General features: G+C 42.2%; 1 protein-coding gene across 1 annotated transcript in view; it reads right to left on the bottom strand.

Annotated features, from left to right (window-relative positions):
- Positions 1-4801: 4801 nt before the first annotated feature.
- LOC311099282 (voltage-dependent N-type calcium channel subunit alpha-1B-like) overlaps positions 4802-21222 on the bottom strand; it is a gene marked incomplete at both ends in the record, with an annotated part of 253927 nt that continues 237506 nt past the window's right edge. The window contains 6 exons of the mRNA XM_084139992.1: positions 4802-5335; positions 5475-5698; positions 13793-14054; positions 15915-15953; positions 19295-19405; positions 20904-21039. Of these exons, the coding sequence (XP_083996118.1) occupies positions 4802-5335; positions 5475-5698; positions 13793-14054; positions 15915-15953; positions 19295-19405; positions 20904-21039 (1306 nt within the window). The remainder of the gene's footprint in view (positions 5336-5474; positions 5699-13792; positions 14055-15914; positions 15954-19294; positions 19406-20903; positions 21040-21222) is intronic.

The raw sequence follows: 21222 nt of genomic DNA, 5'->3' as shown, positions 1-21222 counted from the left end.
ACTACTGTGAGGGAAATTTCAAAAGCACATCGAGGTCATGGCTTTACGGCCAGGCTTAAAGATACATTCACTCATCAAATGCATTCACACGTTATTTCAGCAAACCACATGTCCTTCCTCACCTGTTGGTAGCATCCCCGACCCTGACCCGCCAGCAGAGTCTGTGCGTCCAGCATCAAAAGAGGCAGCGCTGATTTTGAAGAGCACTAGTAGACAACATGTCCACTTTACCACCCAGAGCAACATTTTCACTCAATATCAGAAAGTCTTAAACTGATTAAATCAATTAACGTTGAACAATGTATTACTGGTAAAGATATGCGTCCTCAGGTGGAAGGGATGGGGAGGCAGAAACATCCAACAGCGCTATGCATTTTTGGTAAAGTCAAAGGTTTCCCTTTCACTCAAAACCTCTCACTTATAAATCACTGAAGGTAATATCACTTCAGTTCTGAGACAAATAGGTCCTTTTCATGAATATAACATTAGCTGAATTGTTTTGAAGACCTCACTCCAAAAGCATCTGTGGCAACCTCTCCACCTTCTCTCATCCAAGACGAGCTCGTGCGCAAATACTCCACAGCTCCCCGCCCACCCTTGCGATCCAAGCCAATGAAACCCCTCTATGGTCCCCACACCTCTGCATCACGAACTGTCTCCCGCATGTGACAGACTAGGCTAGTAGACAGATAGCTCCAGGCAAGTGTTTCAGGCAGGATATTCAAATAAAATTGGAGAACAAGTTGTATTGGGGACAGGTCAGGGGCCGACTGGCCATCTGGCATTTCGGGCACATGCCAGATGGGCCTGTCTAACTTCTTTTTTTGCGCAAAATGATAATGATCTGGCTAATAATTGGGGCCTCAACAAAATAAATTGTCCGGTGTGGGGACCTCTAGGGAAAACATTGTCTGGTGTGGGAGCTCAAGGAAAAAAATGGGGCGGTGTGTTAGGAATGCAAGGGCGATTTCTGGTCCCAGTTCTCTCCTGACAGAGGTGGTCAATGGGGCTCAGCCTCATCTGAGGAAGACTACAAAGGCTTGATGAAAATACAGATTTATTCAAATCTGAAACATAACATCTAATGATTTACTTATATTTGAGTAAAAAGCAAGCCCCTACATATGTCACTCTTACAGTAAAGACATCCACAACAAAACAGATCACCATAAAGCAGGTGAGTATCACCAAGAAATACACTAACTCATTCGCTGTATTCATTTTCATATATCTTTATTCAAGGACTTCAATTCATACAAAATGTAATGGTGTAAATGACTGTAGGATTGACAGTCATATAACATATTCGACAGCAAAGGACCCAGTTGCTCCAGAACCTCAGAAAACAACCCTTCTTCACTAAACCACACATATGGTTCAAATATAGTTCAATACTTTTGTTTAAATGTTGTTATTTAAGCTCTTTTGTCTTTCCAGAAACAAAAACATATGTATTAAAGATCTTCAGAAAATACAACCAGTGAAAAGATTGTATAAAGAATGTTTTTTTGTTGTTGCACATGCACATACTTTTCATAACATGCAAACATGACATGTCCAGGGAATATAGCCACAGGAAAACTGGATGAGGTATGCCGAGACAAACTGGTGCGGTTTTAAAATGGACACTATATAATGGGTGTTTGGGGTGGGGTGTTTGAGGTTGAATAAATAAAGGGTCTGTTCACAGATCTATGGGCGGCAAACTGCTTTCTCCTCCACTATGGCACCATATAGTGACTTTTAGAGGCCAAGGAAGATTCTTGCAATCTACATTGCTACTGTACCTTCCCCTATAAATAGCCATGTTCATTTTTAAAGACTTCGATTCAAAGTCTAATACTTCACCTTTTGACGATCCATCAAATAGATTGCACAATATATCTGACATTAGAAAACAAAATAAATATGTGATTTCTGATTCAGTACAATAAAATCAAACACATTTTTATATCTGGGTGGTTCTATCAGGTTACATGCAATCGACTTGCTGAACTCACAATGCCCTGTTTGATATAATTCAATGTATAATAATTGTGCCTTCGTCAATGCATTTTCAATGTACATTATATAGTACATTTACATTTTACAACTCTTTGAAAATAAATCCTAAGTACAATTTGGTCACAATCATGCTAAAGCCTGAATCTGGAGAACCCAGAGGGTAAAGCTACAGGGCAGGTGAGAGTTAGTCCCAAAGTGTCATCTTGTTGCATAGCCCTACTTGAAAGAGTCAACAGTCAACGTAACCCTTCAATACCTGTGAACACACAAAGTTGTAGGCTATATATCAGTTAGTGAAGGCCTTCACACAACCCTGCCTTCAGGATAAATATATTTGGAAGAAAACAAACCCATGAGATATGGGCAAAAGTGGCAGAATTCATAAGCATACTGTACATTTACTCTACTTCTCTGTCATATATGAGAGATATGAGGCAAGTGTTTATAAACATGATACTTGAATATATTGTTTCTATCAATAAGAACACGTAAAGTGAAACTTTCCTAGTTGGAGGGAATCACAAATGGCACTTTTTCCCTTGGAACCACTTTGCCTTCCATTTCCCTCTGGCAGTACTGTATATTTTTGGAAGAGAAAGGCAAAAGCTCTGTACACACCCTTAAGCAAAAGTAGACAACTTTGACAAGTTCAAAACCCTGGCATGCATTACATTGCTTGCTTTAGATCTGTAGTTCTGACCTACTTATAACTATATTGTACACAATCATTAGAAAAACAAATATTTGTTGCATTCTTTTCCTCATTGGAGGTTCAAACAAAAAGCTTTGTTACTGTATTCCTTGAATTCAGTAAACCTCTCTTTGCTTTACAACTATCTACATTTCTACTCATATGCATAACAGTGACTATATACACCTCATATACTATAAACCCTATATCATACGTTCCATCCTCTCCTCTCCAGTGTTGATACATCACAAAAGTTGGGCAGCATTATAACGACAATAACATATCTTTAATGATAGGCACTTGGTATTCAGCCACTAGAGCAATACGTTAGAAAGAGTTGACCTACCCAACTACACTCATATAATTTACACTAGGTACAACTTACAAAAAATGAACATCATGAAAAGATATTCAATTTAATGTTATAGTTCCATAAAAAATAAATTAGAATCTTCGGTCGTTCTGTGTTTTTTAAGTTATTTTGTTCAGAAATAGTTCAACATGTCATAGGTGACACGGGAAAACAGCAGCAATACTATACCTACTTAACCATATACTATCCCTAATGCATCTTACTGTAACCCAGAGCCATATATATAGAGAGAGTTCGACCAGGTTTTAGAACGGCTGCCATGTTAGTGCCTTTATTCTTGAAATGTTGTTGATGTAACAATAGGAGAGCGCCTCCGACAGTTCCCTATGAAATGACCTGCTGTAAACAAGCAAAACAGAGCAGCAAATTTAACAGATGTTTTTATTGATTAGCATTCGGGATAATGTGTATCCAAGTCTGCACAATGCGGAAGCGCCAATTATCACTTAGCAGTGGCTATGGAGGAGAAAGTGGCGGTCTCGGATCGTTCAGACATAAACCGCATTGGCCCAACTCTCTATATATGACTCTGGTAATACACTCTTAGAAAACAATGTGCTGTCTAGAACCTAAAAGGGTTATTCGGCTGTTCCTATAGGAGAACCCTTTTGGTTCCAGGTAGAACCCTTTTGGTTTCAGGTAGAAGCCTTTTGGGTTCCATGTAGAACCCTTTTCACAGAGAGTTCAACATGGAACCTAAACAGGTTCTCCTATGGGGACAGCCGAAGAACCCTTTTGGAACCCTTTTTTCTAAGAGTGTACCTACAGCAGTCTATCAGTAAAAAAAAACAAAGCTCTTGTGTAGAAAGAGTTAAAGAGATACCAAAGGATTTTCTGCAGAGAGGGAAGGGATAGGGTGGTAGTGCATTATTATCATCACTTGTACCTCCTGGTTCTACTCATTTTACTTCCAGGGCCACACTACAGGACAAGACACACCATAACGAACGTCGGCCATGCACAGTAGATCACCGGCTGGGTGTCAACTAGCAGGGGGCGATTCATCGTGTAGAATCATTTGGAAATGAATAGAAAAAGGCGGCCGTTATTCTGTGGCGATAGGACGGCCAACCGCTGCTTTTAACCGTTCGTAGGCACGGTGTGTTTTGTCCTTTAGCCAGCAATATCATGTAGTCCCATTTTTAGATCTGGACAGAGGGGGACAGAAAGGCTTTTATCTGGTCAATACTGCAGAGAAACACAGTTTGCAGTCTTAGTTGATTTCCTCCAAAGACAGTAGGAAGACATTTTGGCTTTTTTTTCGTCTACTAAAACGATGATTTCACTGACCAATGCAAAATATTCACAGGGATTTCACATGTGCTCTGCACACCATCAAAGCTTTAATTTCAGTGCAAGAATGGAATTGAGAAAATGTAAGATCAGGTGTCCTTTGTCCTTTAGTGCTATATATTCCACATCTTGGAATATATCCCTCTCCCTTGGCCACCTATGAGCACACAGGAACTGACATCAACTGACATGTGGCCCTCTGTAGCTCAGTTGGTAGAGCATGGTGCTTGCAACGCCATGGGTTTGAGTCCTGGGACCACCCATACATACAATGTATGCACGCATGACTGTAAATTGCTTTGGCTAAAAGCATCTGCTAAATGGCATATATTATATATTATCAACACTGTACTGTAATCTGTACAAAAGATGAGCGAGTTCATCAACGTTCAAGCTAAAACGCTTTCAGACATGTGAAGGGGGATGTTAGATAAGCTACGCTAGCACCAGTCATCCTCTTCTTTCTCCCGGAAGCTCCCAGTTCCTCTGGTGTTAGAACTCGAACCGGCGTTGATCCCCAGAGTGAAGTGGTACCCGTTTGGGACCCCAGCCCGGCCCTGTGGGGCAGATGCAGAGGAAGGCTCAGTAGCCCCATGGGAGGCTGAGGCAGAGGTCCTGGGGGAGCGGCCACCTCCCCCTCCATGGGTGCTCACAGCGTCCTGGAAGTCATCAGGCTCCTCAGGGAGGCTGCGTGGAGGGGCACCCCGCGGCTGGGGGCTCAGGTTGGGGTCTGAGCTGATGTGGGTGACGGGCATGGAGGGTGACTCCAGCAGGGCGCTATGCTCCGAGAGGCCACGGCTGAGACGGGACTTTTGCCCTGTGGCACCAAACTGCATGGGTGAGGAGTTGGCGGTCTTGTAGGCCACGGCGGGGCGGGGTGTGAGGGGGGTCTGGGGGAGCTGTCTGCGCCCACGGCAGGGCGTGCTGGACGCTGAGGTTAAGACCACTTGGCTGCCTTTAGCCATGCCGATACACTGCAAGAGACAGTAAACAAATCAGAGAGTAGTAGAGAGGAAGGGATGGACGGGATACTGGCCACACTAACCTGAATCATCTCAACCTAAAGCAGCACTAACATCTCCCCCTAAAACCCAAAGCTCCAGGGCCACTCACCTGCTTGAAGAGGCCTAGGTCGTGGGTCTCTCCAGGGGAGGTGGAGCGGCTCGGGCCGGCTGACTTGGTGTGGTAGTGTTCCCTGCCTCCGTAGCGCTCACAGGAGTAGTAGCGCTGCTTCTCCCCGGCAGCAGAGTGATGCCTCCTCTCCTGAGGCCTGCCACGGTCACGCTCCCTTGCCCGCTCCCTGGACAAGCCCTCCACGACAGGGTCAGCAGGCAAACCTGAGGCCGACATACACATACACAGACACACAGATACACACACACACACAGGATTAGGGACTGACGTAACCTACAGTCTTGTGGAGTATATGTATGTGCATGTGGGTGTGCATCCCTCAGACCAAATATAAAGCATGAAGCCAAAACATCAGGAAGTGATTTCTGCTGAACTTTCAATTTCCTTCAAAAAATCTATGCTCTGATGAAAACCACAATGTCAGAACAAAACAGCTTTAAGTGGCTGTTTTTCACTCTTAATGTGTCAGAGCCCTGTCCTGGTGTGTCTGGCCCAGAGAAATGTAACTCTCTCTCTTTCTCATCCTCCGTCTGTCTATTGCTCTCCCTCCTTCCCTCTCTTCTTTCCTCTCTCCCTCACCCTCTCTCCGTCTCCTCTCTGGGTTTTCTGTTGCCCTGCCAAGAGGTGTCCATAAATCCCCCTGACTGGGCCTGTCCACTGGGGCCTTTTATCTGCATCAATAAAGCCCAGCTGCTGCTGCCCTCCAACGCCAACACAAAAAACACCCTGCACCCCAGGCACAAATACGCTCCACCAGACCACGACCACGGCCTGATCTCTATTGCAGATGAACTCTGTGTGGCCACCAGTGGACACTAGGGTTTAATATTTTCCTGGTATTTTACAAATGTTCAATCCCGAGAATAAATCACTTTTCTTCCGGGTAACCCAGTATTTTCCGCCAAAACCCGAAGTGTCATTCAAAAGTATTATAAAGCACAGAAATAGGCCTATGTTTGGATTTGATTAGAGCTTTGATCGAAAATACAAGCCTGATGCTACCTGAGCCTGATGAGCCATACATTAAATACATTTTATGAGCCCTACAATAAAGGCATTTAATGAGCACAAGCCCAAATGATTGTGTCATTATCTAATACATATACACTACCGTTCAAAAGTTTGGGGTCACTTAGAAATGTCCTTGTTTTCGAAAGAAAAGCAATTTTTTTGTCCATTAAAATAACATCAGATTGATCAGAAATACAGTGTAGGCATTGTTAATGTTGTAAATGGCTATTGTAGCTGGAAACGGCTGATTTTGAATGGAATATCTACATAGGCGTACAGAGGCCCATTATCAGCAATCATCAGTCCTGTGTTCCAATGGCACATTGTGTTTGCTAATCCAAGTTTATCATTTTAAAAGGCTAATTGATCATTATAAAACTATTTTGCAATTATGCTAGCACAGCTGAAAACTGTTGTGCTGATTAAATAAGCAATAAAACTAGCTTTCTTGAGACTAGTTGAGTCTCTGGAGCATCAGCAATTGTGGGTTCGATTACAGGCTCAAAATGGTCAGAAATAAATAACTTTCTTCTGAAACTCGTCAGTCTATTCTTGTTCTGAGAAATGAAGGCTATTCCATGCAGGAAATTGCCAAGAAACTGAAGATCTCGTACAACGCTGTGTACTACTCCCTTCACAGAACAGCGCAAACTGGCTCTAACCAGAATAGAAAGAGGAGTGGGAGGACCTGGTGCACAACTGAGCAAGAGAACAAATACATTAGTGTCTAGTTTGAGAAACAGATGCCTCACAGGTCCTCAACTGGCAGCTTCATTAAATAGTACCCGCAAAACACCAGTCTCAATGTCAATAGTGAAGAGGCGACTCCGGGATGCTGACATTCTAGGCAGCAAAATAACACAGACACTGGATAGAGGAAGATTGGAAAAAAGTGTTATGGACAGACGAATCGAAGTTTGAGGTGTTTGGATCACAAAGAAGAACATTTGTGAGACGCAGACCAAATGAAAAGATGCTGGAGGAGTGCTTGATGCCATCTGTCAAGCATGGTGGAGGCAATGTGATGGTCTGGGGGTGCTTTGGTGGTGGTAAAGTGGGAGATTTGTACAGGGTAAATGGGATCTTGAAGAAGGAAGGCTAGCACTCCATTTCGCAACACCATGCCATACCCTGTGGACGGCGCTTGATTGGAGCCAGTTTCCTCCTACAACAGGACAATGGCCCAAAGCACAGCTCCAAACTATGCAATAACTATTTAGGGAAGAAGCAGTCAGCTGGTATTCTGTCTATAATGGAGTGGCCAGCACAGTCACCGGATCTCAACCCTATTGAGCTGTTGTGGGAGCAGCTTGACCGTAAGAAGTGCCCATCAAGCCAATCCAATTTGTGGGAGGTGCTTCAGGAAGCATGGGGTGAAATCTCTTCAGATTACCTCAACAAATTGACAACTAGAATGCCAAAGGCCTGCAAGGCTGTAATTACTGCAAATGGAGGATTCTTTGACGAAAGCAAAGTTTGAAGGACACAGTTATTTCAATTAAAAATAATTATTTCTAACCTTGTCAATGACTACACTTCCTATGCATTTTACTATATTTCCTATTCAAACTAATTTCATGTATGTTTTCATGGAAAACAAGGACATTTCTAAGTGACCCCAAACTTTTGAATGGTAGTGTATGATATCGGCTACTGCACATTATGCACGACAGAAAAACATAACATCCGATAGATGTAGCTAGCCATATGCTCTCTTGGGTAAATAAATGAAACTAGCACCAGTAGGCTAATCTTTTTGAGCGTCAACTGTATTACTGTACTGTATTGTATTATAGTGTATTTTATAGACTGGAATTACGCACATCTTTCAAACCATGATAAAGCAGGGAGAGAACATGAGACTCTGGGACAGCACATGCGGCCTACAAAGTTACAATTATAGGCTAGCGAATTTGATTTTAATTTTGAAATATAATAGGGCCTATTTGTATAATTAGTAGGCTGACGCATATACAGTATATATACACCTAACATTATATTTCCCCTAATGTTATTAGCCTACCTCCTCTTTCTTTATTGTTGGTTCATTCCTTCCTTGCTTTCAATAGTTAAATGAATATGTTTCATTGTCCTTATATTTCATCACTCTAATGACCTCCTTGAATATTATAGGACTAGAATTAGATGCAGAAGGCTTTCACTACCCATGAATTCTATCGGCTGCTGTATTTAACATTCAGCAAATAATAGCTTGCATGCTACTTCGAATAGTCTACTGGTATAAGAAATGCAAAAAATATATGTATGCATAACCCATCATTAATTAGCTAAAAATAAAGCTAATACTGCATTGAATTTAATACCTGAAAGAGGTAGTCTAGGACATCTATATATAGGGCTATACAGTGCATTCGGAAAGTATTCAGACCGCTTGACTTTTTCCACATTTTGTTACGTTACAGCCTTATTCTAAAACTGATTAAATCTATACACAATACCCCATAATGACAAAGCAAAAACAGTTTTTTTTAAATATACATTTACATAAAGTAAGTATTCAGACCATTTACTCAGTATTTTGTGGAAGCGCCTTTGGCAGTGATTACAGCCTTGAGTCTTCTTGGCTATGACGCTACAAGCTTGCCACACCTGTATTTGGGGAGTTTCTCCCATTCTTCTCTGCAGATCCTCTCAAGCTCTGTCAGGTTGGTTGGGGAGTGTCGCTGCAGAGCTATTTTCAGGTCTCTCCAGAGATGTTCGATCGGGTTCAAGTCTGGGCTCTGGCTGGGCCACTCAAGGAAATTCAGAGACTTGTCCCGAAGCCACACCTGCATTGTCTTGGCTGTGTGCTTAGGGTCGTTGTCCAGTTGGAAAGTGAATCTTCGTCCTAGTCTGAGTCCCTGAGCGTTCTGGAGCAGGTTTTCATCAAGGATCTCTCTGTACTTTGCTCCGTTCATCTTTCCTTCGATCCTGACTTGTCTCCCAGTCCCTGCCACTGAAAAACATCCCCACAGCATGGTGCTGCCACCACCATGCTTCACCGTAGGAATGGTGCCAGGTTTCCTCCAGACGTGACGCTTGGCATTCAGGCCAAAGAGTTGAATCTTGGTTTCATCAGACCAGAGAATCTTCTTTCTCATGGTCTGATAGTCCTTTAGGTGCCTTTTGGCAAACTCCAAGCGGGCTGTCATGTGCCTTTTACTGAGGAGTGGCTTCGATCTGGCCACTCTACCATAAAGGCCTGATTGGTGTAGTGCTGCAGAGATGGTTGTCCTTCTGGAAGGTTCTCCCATCTCCACAGAGGAACTCCGAAGCTCTGTCAGAGTGACCATCGGGTTCTTGGTCACCTCCCTTCCATTTAAGAATGAAGGAGGCCACTGTGTTCTTGGGGACCTTCAATGCTGCAGACATTTTTTGGTACCCTTCCCCAGATCTGTGCCTCGACACAATCCTGTCTCGGAGCTCTACGGACAATTCCTTCGACCTCATTGCTTGGTTTTTGCTCTGACATGCACTGTCAACTGTAGAATAGACAGGTGTGTGCCTTTCCAAATAATCTTCAATCAATTGAATTTACCACAGGTGGACTCCAATAAATTTGTAGAAACATCTCAATGATGATCAATGGAAACAGGAAGCACCTGAGCTAAATTTCGAGTCTCTTAGCAAAGGGTCTGAATACTTATGTAAATAAGATTTTTCAGTTTTTTATTTGTAATATATTTGCTAAGATTTCTTAAAACCTGTTTTCACTTTGTCATTATAGGGTATTGTGTGTAGATTTATGATAAACATATTTTTTATCCATTTTAGAATAAGGCTGTAGCGTAACAAAATGTGGAAAAAGGAAGATGGTCTGTGCATTGAATAGCACTCAGAGAGTGCTCACGCGTGCACTGATTTAAAACAACGATATTCGAGTGAGAGGCTGTTTTAAAACTCTGCAGCTGCACTAAAAAAATATATATATCTTTAAAATAAAAAAATGAGGTGAAAGCCAGATGGAGATGGGTAAATTAGACGCGCATTTGGCTTTATATTACTGTAGCATAGGCTATGTTGCAGCAAATGTAGGCCTACCTATCACAAGAAATGATGAGATGATAGGTCTACATGCATTGTGAACTGCGCTCCATACTGAGATGGGCTGTCTGTTCCCACCCTCATGTGTGTTTAGCAGATGTTATTGCAGGTGTAGCGAAATGCTTGCGCTTCTAGCTCATACAGAGCAAACAGGGATTTAGGGGTGTCATTATGGATTCCGAGCCATGTGGAATGGTAGAGTATCTGTGTGGGTGTGTATGAGGTACAATAGGTCAGTATGGGTGTGTGTGTATGTGTGTACTGATGACCTTTAACCTATGTGAGAAAACGAACTAAACCCACACAACTCTTGGCTGCTGAAGCCGCTGTTCCATGGGGCTCAGGCTGCCTGAGATAATCTCGACTAGAAGTAAAAGGGAGCTTTAGCCTCACTCAGTCGTAGCCTGTACATGAGACTGGCTAATTTCCCATCGTAGTGGCTGCCCCGTCGCCCATAAGGGGAGATACTATTGGAGCAGCTTAGCCAATTTTATAACTACCGCTTTTGAGGTTATAGTACAAAGGGGAACGGCGAATACAAATAAAAAAAATCTAATCCCCACAAAGCAGATTTTCCTCGGGGAGCTCATAAATCTCTTTCTTAGTCAGATGGAAAGCATGACACGCAAAATCCCTGGCTCAAACTTTTTGTTAAACGCAACAGAAACCTCTTTCCTTCATAACCCGATCACAGGCCCTTAATCCGATACAGAATTTCTGCCACTATGCAAAAGCATCCAAGCGATTTGGAACAAGAGCCAAGGCTCTAGGTCTCTCTGCCTCTGAGAATAAAAGGTTTCCTTACTCTATTTCTGCATGAATTCATAGTTCAACAACATATGTTGTATGGGTTCCATAGTGAGATATCTTTCAGTCTGTGTATGTTGCTGCATGAGCGTAAGTATGCATGTGAACATGTGAACACATACAGTACCAGTCAAAAGTTTGGACACACCTACTCATTCAAGGGTTTTTCTTTGTTTTTACTATTTTCTACATTGTAGAATAATAGTGAAGACATCAAAACTATACAATAACACATATGGAATCATGTAGTCACCATAAAAGTTTTATATTTGAGATTCTTCAAATAGCCACCCTTTGCCTTGATGACAGCTTTGCACACTCTTGGCATTCTCTCAACTAGCTTCACCTGGAATGCTTTTACAACAGTCTTGAAGGAGTTCCCACATATGCTTAGCACTTGTTGGCTGCTTTTCCTTCACTCTGCCGTCCGACTCATCCCAAACCACCTCAATTGGGTTGAGGTCGGGGGATTGTGGAGGACAGGTCATCTGATGCAGCACTCCATCACTCTCCTTCTTGGTAAAATAGCTCTTACACAGCCTGGAGGTGTGTTGGGTCATTGTCCTGTTGAAAAACAAATGATAGTCCCACTAAGCCCAAACCAGATGGGATAGCGTATCCCTGCAGAATGCTGTGGTAGCCATGCTGGTGTAAATCACCGAAAGTGTCACCAGCAAAGCATCCCCACACCATAACACCTCCTCCTCCATGCTTTACGATGGGAACTACACATGCGAAGATCATCTGTTCACCCACACTGCGTCTCACAAAGACACAGCGGTTGGAACCAAAAATCTCCAATTTGGACTCCAGACCAAAGCACACATTTCCACCTGTCTAATATCCATTGCTCGTATTTCTTGGCCCAAGCAGGTCTCTCCTTCTAATTGGGGTCCTTTAATAATGTTTTTTTTTTTGCAGCAATTCGACCATGAAGGCCTGATTCACACAGTCCCCTCTGAACAGTTGATGTTGAGATGTGTCTGTGACTTGAACTCTGTGAAGCATTTATTTGGGCTGCAATTTCTGAGGCTGGTAACTCTAATGAACTTATCCTCTGCAGCAGAGGTAACTCTGGGTCTTCCATTCCTGTGGTGGTCCTCATGAGAGCCAGTTTCATCATAGCGCTTGATGGTTTTTGCGACTGCACTTGAAGAAACTTTAAAAGTTCTTGAAATGTTCCGTATTGACTGACCTTCATGTCTTAAAGTTATGATGGACTGTCGTTTCTCTTTGCTTATTTGAGCTGTTTTTGCCATAATATGGACTTGGTCTTTTACCAAATAGGGTTATCTTCTGTATACCCCCCCCCTACCTTGTCACAACACAACTGATTGGCTCAAACACGTTAAGAAGGAAAGAAATTCCACAAATTAACTTTTAAGAAGCCAATTGAAATGCATTCCAGGTGACTACCTCATGAATCTGGTTGAAAAAATGCCAAGAGTGTGCAAAGCTGTCATCAAGGCAAAGGGTAGCTATTTGAAGAATCTCAAATATAAAATATATTTTGATTTGTTTAACACTTTTTGGGTTACTACATGATTCCATATGTGTTATTTCATAGTTTTGATGTCTTCACTATTATTCTACAATGTAAAACATAGTAAAAATAAAGAAAATCCTTGAATGAGTAAGTGTGTCCAAACTTTTGACTGGTACTGTATGTGTGAAACTGTGTGTGTGTGTGTGTGTGTGTGTGAGCGTGTGTAAGCTATGCGTGACTCTAGTAAAGCAACGGTCTTCAAAATGTATTTATAAAAGGACAAAAATACAATTCTGATACATGTAACAGCTGCATAATGGAGTGAGATACTCAACCCTTTTTGAATGAATAAAAATCCATTAAATATTGACTGAATTATAGCTCATAGACAATTGTTTAATGACAGACATAAAGTCAATGTAATACACCAGTTTTGGTCGGAATTCACATTTCAACTTTATGTCAAATGTATATTTTGATCTTCTATGAAAGGACCCATGCTAACATATTTAAGCCATATATGGCTTATTTAGGTGTTTTGTTATTATATTGATATAATAATAACATTTTATTGTGTATAATTTGCATGTACACTTGAGTATAAATTAATCTTTATGCAACCAGCATCTTTCTAAGGTACCGCACGCTCACAATCCACCAATCTCTCATATATTTCACCATAGATTTCACTCATATTCATGATTGTTTTTGTCAAATCCTCTTGCATAGTCAACATTCAGTGGCGACCATGTATAAGAAAAAAATATGCTTTGTACAAGCAAGAGTTGGAAATAAATCGATTCAGCAACAATTACGTGACAAGTGAATTTTCACCCCACAAAAACAGGGAAGTAATGGCTGGAGAGAGGGGAATCCTGAGGTGGGTGGGGCATGCACGTTGCTAATGTGTGTGTCTGCACATGCATGTATCGTGTGTACCCCCTCTCACCTGCTGTACTAGAAGGCTGCACGCTGGATGCCCTGTCGAGTGACTTCTGCTTCTTGTCCCTGTCCTTGTCCCTGCGTCTGTGACAGCGGTGGTGGTGGTGATGGTGGTAGGGCCTATCCTGAGCCTGGCCTGGGGCTGAGGACGACTGGGCCTGGGCCTGGCTAGGCCTCTCCAGGGTGTAGTCCCTCAGACTCACCTCCTGGGGGCGCTGGGAAGCTAACGTGGACGCCGACCGCCTGATAGGACTGATGTCAGCGATAGGCTGAGAGGAGCGAGCAAAGGCAAAGAATGGTGAGTGGAGGAATACAAGATGGAGGGCTAGCTACCATAGTAGTGTAGCATTAGAGTGTTATAGAATACAGCACAACCAAATCACCACTGGACTGGAGCATCAAGCATCAAACTGTTCACTAGATAGTAGACACAGTACAGACGAGGAGGTACGAATCTCTGGGCTTGAGACCGACGCTCAACCTCTTCAGACACAGATGTTGAGGAGACATTTCTGACTGAAACACTGAGCGATTTCAATACTCACTACAGTTAATCTTGAACGCATCACTAATGATTGGCATACCACCGCCCAATCCCAAATCAACCCATTTGCCCCTTTCCCTAGGGCCTAGGGTATAATCAATATGGTAATGATATGGTAATGGCTCTACCTTGCCTCTGGCCAGCTCTGGTCCAGGGCAGTATGTGCGGCTTGCTGACGTTATAGGAAGGCTCAGTGTCAGCATGATGCATGCAATGACCTGGATCAGAGCTAGCCTCTGGCATGCTAAGAGGCAACATACTGGCACCATACCATATTTACCATTCTGTCTAAATCTATCCATTTTTTTTATACACACAGGTGCATAGGGGGTAAGAGGTAGGGTCTGATTTGGGGTTGGGTGTACATAATGTTTGTCCCAAGTTGTTAAAACTTGTCATAAGCCTGCAGAAGACACTGCTAGTGAACTAAGAATAAGCAGGGTGTTGACATTTCCCATTAAGTACTTCACACCTTGACAGCCTCTGAGTTGTATGTGTTTGGAAGAAGCCTGATGACGCAGTGAAATTACCATGGCAAAAGAGAACATTGAGAAGTTTAAGACAGACGGAAATGAATGCATTGACAGCATCTATTAAAGAATGTGGTCCATTAGTAGTTCATACTTACACTTATTAATAAACCCCTTCAATACTGAACATCAGGGTGATACTGTAGTTGCTTAATAGGAAATGCCTCCACCCAACCGGATTCTTATCTGACCGAATGGCTCTGCCTGGACTGGAGGTAAATAAAGGAAGTGAGATGACAGGCTGGAACTCTAGCTACATTATTACTCCCTCTGGTGGTAACAGCCTGTGTGACACCCTACCACAGTTGACCCATAATGCCAAGAGTAGTCTCCTGGAAACGGAATGCATGTATTCCCATATAACCGTCCTTTTCAAGTTTAGTTCTTAATTCATTGTTGAATCGGTAAGTCAACTGAGTGATATTGTAGATCATAACCAAATTGATTCTTGAGGTATACGCTCCATTGACCTTGTTCCAAGATTTCCTTTCACACAGTCCTGGCCAGTAGCTACAGTCAGTTGTTTGTACAAGAAAAACCACAACAACCACAACAACAACATATGGAAAGAAAGAGAGAACAGTACAGTTATGTCAAAGTAGGAAAATAGCAGTGCTGTCCCTGCCTACATTGCAACATTAACATACCACCCACTGAAACAACACACAAACATACATTCTCACAATGGTCATATCACGTCACTTCATGGCAAGAAAGCAAAAAATAGTGTTTAGGGTACCATGGATTTATGTGAGGTAAAGTACTAAAACACTCAACAATAATTACATGGATCTTGACCACTCACACCAATATGGGCTTTAGCTAATGTCTAAAGAGTGTCAAACTGATGGTGAGAGTGTGTGAACTCTTCACTGGAATGGAGGGAGCACATAGAGGCCAACACAGAGATGGAAAGAGAGGGATGAGAGAGAGAAAAGGAAAGAGATATAACAGAGAGAGAGAGAGAGAGAGAGAGAGAGAGAGAGAGAGAGAGAGAGAGAGAGAGAGAGAGAGAGAGAGAGAGAGAGACAGTGTGGCGGAACAGGTGTACATACTGCCAGGTAGGTCCCAGGTAGGTGGCGAGGGTGGTTCCGCTATCAGACAGCACACACAGGAAGGAGGTGGGTACAACATTAGCCATGGGCATCAAGAGGAGGAGAGAAGGTGGAGAGAAGGAGGAGAGGAGGGAGGAGAAAGGGAAGAGAGGATGGGAGTGGATGGGGAGACGGGAAGACAGACAGACAGCAAAGCAAGACAGACAGGATTCATATGGTTAGACACGTAAACCAATCACACAGCTGGAAAAGAGGGTCCGGAAAAGGCCTTCAAGAGGAAAGAAATCTGGACTCCATTCACCACAAGAGCAGGGAGGAAAATATGAAAAAAAATGAAAGACAGGCACAAAGTAAATGTCAGACAAAAAACTTTAAGACATTGACTATAACCATAATGGAGACAATGAAGGTCGACAAAAAGTCTAGTGTGAAACATGAAAACAGACAAATGAGTCAAAAGAATAACAAAAAATAAGTGGAAATGGTTTTCAACATTTATAAACAGGAAAGCATGGTGAAGATGGGGCATATTCATAATAAGGTTTAAGCAATTTCCTACACCCTTTTCCACCTGAACCTTTTGAGGAGAGAGAGATTTGCATATTACATTATTAAGTATAAATGTACATCAGTAAAGTATATTACACAATGTGGCCATCAGATTATCATCAGTTGTTTAAAACATTAATATTTTATATTGTGTAGTATTCAAAATACTCTGCGTTAAGACAGGTCAACAATATTCTCCCGTGTGGCTCAGTTGGTAGAGCATGGTGCTTGAAACGTCAGGTTGTGGGTTCAATTCCCACCGGGGACCAATACGAAAATGTATGCACTCACTACTGTAAATAGCTCTGAATAAGAGTGTCTGCTAAATGACTGTAATGTAAAAGGTCACTGTACTGCTGGGGATATGGCTGTACATTCAGATTTGAGGAGGAAATATTGTAATGAGATGTCACATAATATCTACATAGTAAAAGTCCTATGGGCCCTTGTCAAAAGTGGTACACTGTATATGGAATAGGTTGACATTTGAGATGCACATAAGGTCAGCAGGATGACTTCATGTGCACTGACAGACAGTGTCTCTGCTTTAGTTAGCCTGTGGCTGCTTTCACTAATTCATTTCTAGCTACCTACCTTTATATTCTGTCTTTCTCCTACTCTGTTTCTCTATCCTACTGTATGTTCTCTTTCACTTCGACTACTTTCCACAATCCCTTTCTCTCTGACTGTGTCTCATAATAATATCATCATTAACTATTACCAACTATATGAGAAAGTATTATTGAATACTGTCAAGTTTGCTAGTAAAAACTGTGTCGTTCTATAGATATCAAAACCCATATAATGTTTACTAGCATACAACTAGCATTGTCCTAATGCTGACATTGTCCTAATTGTAGAGTTAATGCTGTTTGATTTGAGCAGGCACCACATCGGCAGCCCTGGCGGGGTTCTGGTGGGGTCCTACAGTTGAAGTCGGAAGTTTACATACACTTAGGTTGGAGTCATTAAAACTCATTTTTCAACCACTCCACAAATTTCTTGTTAACAAACTATAGTTTTGGCAAGTCGGTTAGGACATCTACTTTGTGCATGACACAAGTAATTTTTCCAACAATTGTTTACAGACAGATTATTTCACTTTTAATTCACTGTATCACAATTCCAGTGGGTCAAAAGTTTACATACCCTAACTTGACTGTGCCTTTAAACAGCTTGGAAAATTCCAGAAAATGATGTCATGGCTTTAGAAGCTTCTGATGGGCTAATTGACATCATTTGAGTCAATTGGAGGTGTACCTGTGGATGTATTTCAAGGCCTACCTTCAAACTCAGTGCCTCTTTGCTTGACATCATGGGAAAATCAAAAGAAATCAGCCAAGACCTCAGAAAAAAAATTGTAGACCTCCACAAGTCTGGTTCATCCTTGGAAGCAATTTCCAAATGCCTGAAGGTACCACGTTCATCTGTACAAACAATAGTACGCAAGTATAAACACCATGGGACCACGCAGCCGTCATACCACTCAGGAAGGAGACCCGCTCTGTCTCCTAGAGATGAACGTACTTTGGAGCGAAAGTGCAAATCAATCCCAGAACAACAGCAAAGGACCTTGTGAAGATGCTGGAGGAAACACGTACAAAAGTATCTATAGCCACAGTAAAATGAGTCCTATATCGACATAACCTGAATGGCTGCTCAGCAAGGAAGAAGCCTCTGCTCCAAAACCACCATAAAAAAAGTCAGACTACGGTTTGCAACTGCACATGGGGACAAAGATTGTACTTTTTGGAGAAATGTTCTCTGGTCTGATGAAACAAAAATATAACTGTTTGGCAATAATGACCATCGTTCTGTTTGGAGGAAAAAGGGGGTCGCTTGCAAGCCGAAGAACACCATCCCAACCGTGAAGCACGGGGTGGCAGCATCACGCTGTGGGGGGGCTTTGCTGCAGGAGGGAATGGTGCACTTCACAAAATAGATGGCATCATGAGGAAGGAAAATGATGTGGATGTATTGAAGCAACATCTCAAGACATCAGTCAGGAAGTTAAAGCTTGGTCGCAAATGGGTCTTCCAAATGGACAATGACCCCAAGCATACTTCCAAAGTTGTGGCAAAATGGCTTAAGCACAACAAAGTCAAGGTATTGGAGTGGCCATCACAAAGCCCTGACCTCAACCCTATAGAACATTTGTGGGCAGGACTGAAAAAGTGTGTGCGAGCAAGGAGGCCTACAAACCTGACTCAGTTACACCAGCTCTGTCAGGAGGAATGGGCCAATATTCACCCAAATTATTGTGGGAAGCTTGTGGAAGGCTACCCGAAACGTTTCACCCAAGTTAAACAATGTAAAGGCAATGCTACCAAATACTAATTGAGTGTATGTAAACTTCTGACCCACTGGGAATGTGATGAAAGAAATAAAAGCTGAAATAAATCATTCTCTCTACTATTATTCTGACATTTCACATTCTTAAAATAAAGTGGTGATCACAGGCCTCCTGTAGTTCAGTTGGTTGCGCATGTTGCTTGCAACGCCAGGATTGTGGGTTCGATTCCCACGGGGGGCCAGTATGAAAAATGTATGCACTCACCAACTGTAAGTCGCTCTGGATAAGAGCATCTGCTAAATGACTTAAATGTAAATAACTGACCTAAGACAGGGAATTTTTACTAGGATTAAATGTCAGGAATTGTTACAATCTATCTGCAATATTAAGCTGATCTACCCAACAACAACAAAAATGTCAGGAATTGTGAAAAACTGAGTTTAAATGTATTTGGCTATGGTGTATGTAAACTTCCGACTTCAACTGTATGTGAGAGAGTACAGGGGTACAGTAAGGAAGTGAGTGATGGAGGACTTACATAGTACTGGGAGTCCAGTCTAGGCATGGAGGCTGCTCTGCCATGGCCCTCCAGACCAAAGTAGCCCTCTATATCAGCATCGTTATCCACCTGCCTCATCTCCACTAATTCCTGAAACAACACACGGTATGCATATAGTTGAGTTGAGTTGTGGATACCAGAGTGAATGATGGTACGGTGGTTGCTTGTGTAATTCACATCGTTGGTATAATATACAGTACCAGACAAAAGTTTGGACACACCTACTCATTCAAGGGTTTTTCTTTATTTGTACTATTTTCTACATTGTAGAATAATAGTGAAGACATCAAAACTATGAAATAACACATATGGAATCATGTAGTAACCAACAAAGTGTTAAACAAATCAAAATATATTTTATATTTGAGATTCTTCAAAGTAGCCACCTTTGCCTTGATGACAGCTTTGCACACTCTTGGCATTCTCTCAATTAGCTTCATGAGGTAGTCACCTGGAATTCATTTCAATTAACAGGTGTGCCTTGATAAAAGTTAATTTGTGAAATGTATTTCCTTCTTAATGTGTTTGAGCCAATCAGTTGTGTTGTGACAAGGTAGAGTTGGTATACAGAAGATAGCCCTATTTGATAAAAGACCAAGTCCATATTATGGTAAGAACAACTCAAATAAGCAAAGAGAAACGACAGTCCATCATTACTTTAAGATATGAAGGTCAGTCAATTCGGAACATTTCAAGAACTTTGAAAGTTTCTTCAAGTGCAGTCGCAAAAACCATCAAGCGCTATGATGAAACTGGCTCTCATGAAGACCGCCACAGGAAAGGAAGACCCAGAGTTACCTCTGCTGCAGAGGATAAGTTCATTAGAGTTACCAGCCTCAGAAATTGCAGCCCAAATAAATGCTTCACAGAGTTTCCTGTAACAGACACATCTCAACATCAACTGTTCAGAGGAGACTGTGTGAATCAGGCCTTCATGGATGAATTGCTGCAAAGACACCACTACTAAAGCACACCAATAAGAAGATGAGACTTGCTTGGGCCAAGAAACATGAGCAATGGACTTTAGACCAGTGGAAATCTGGCCTTTGGTCTGATGAGTACAAATTTGAGATTTTTGGTTCTAACCGTCGTGTCTTTGTGAGACGCAGAGTAGGTGAACGGATGATCTCTGCATGTGTGGTTCCCACCATGAAGCATGGAGTAGGAGGTGTGATGGTGTGGGGTTGCTTTGCTGGTGACACTGTCTGTGATTTATTTAGAATTCAAGGCACACTTAACCAGCATGGCTACCACAGCATCCTGCAGCGATACGCCATCCCATCTGGTTTGCGCTTAGTGGGACTATCAATTGAGTGAAGAAAAAGCAGCCAACAAGTGCTCAGAATGCCATGAGTGTTCAAAGCTGTCATCAAGGCAAAGTGTGGCTACTTTGAAGAAGCTCAAATATAAAATATATTTTGATTTGTTTAACACTTTTTTGGTTACTACATGATTCCATATGTGTTATTACATAGTTTTGATGTCTTCACTATTATTCTACAATGTAGAAAATAGTAAAACATAAAGAAAAACTCTTGAATGAGTAGGTGTGTCCAAACTTTTGACTGGTACTGTATGTACTAAGTACCTGAGGTTTGATGGAGTAGGGCACGTCCTCTGTCTGGCCCCTCTGTGGAGTCCTCCTTCTAGTGCTGGACCGCTGGCCCTCCTCAGACAGCTGGTCTCCTGATACAGACTCTTTTATGGCACTTCTAGGGCTTGGTCTGAGGTCACACACACACAAACATTGTGACATATCTATCCGGCTCTGCGACAACCATCCGTGGAGGTCGCACAGCCTGACCGCGCACCTCCTCAAAATTCCCAACCAACGCATACGTGGCTCCTATTATTTCAATGTGGTGACAGTTGAAGAAATTGCTTGAGTCGCGCTGAGATTTCGAAAA

This window comes from Coregonus lavaretus, assembly GCF_964263955.1.
Source record: "Coregonus lavaretus genome assembly, chromosome: 24".
NCBI classification, from domain to species: Eukaryota; Metazoa; Chordata; class Actinopteri; order Salmoniformes; family Salmonidae; genus Coregonus; species Coregonus lavaretus.
This window is presented reverse-complemented; position numbering and strand designations above follow the sequence as displayed.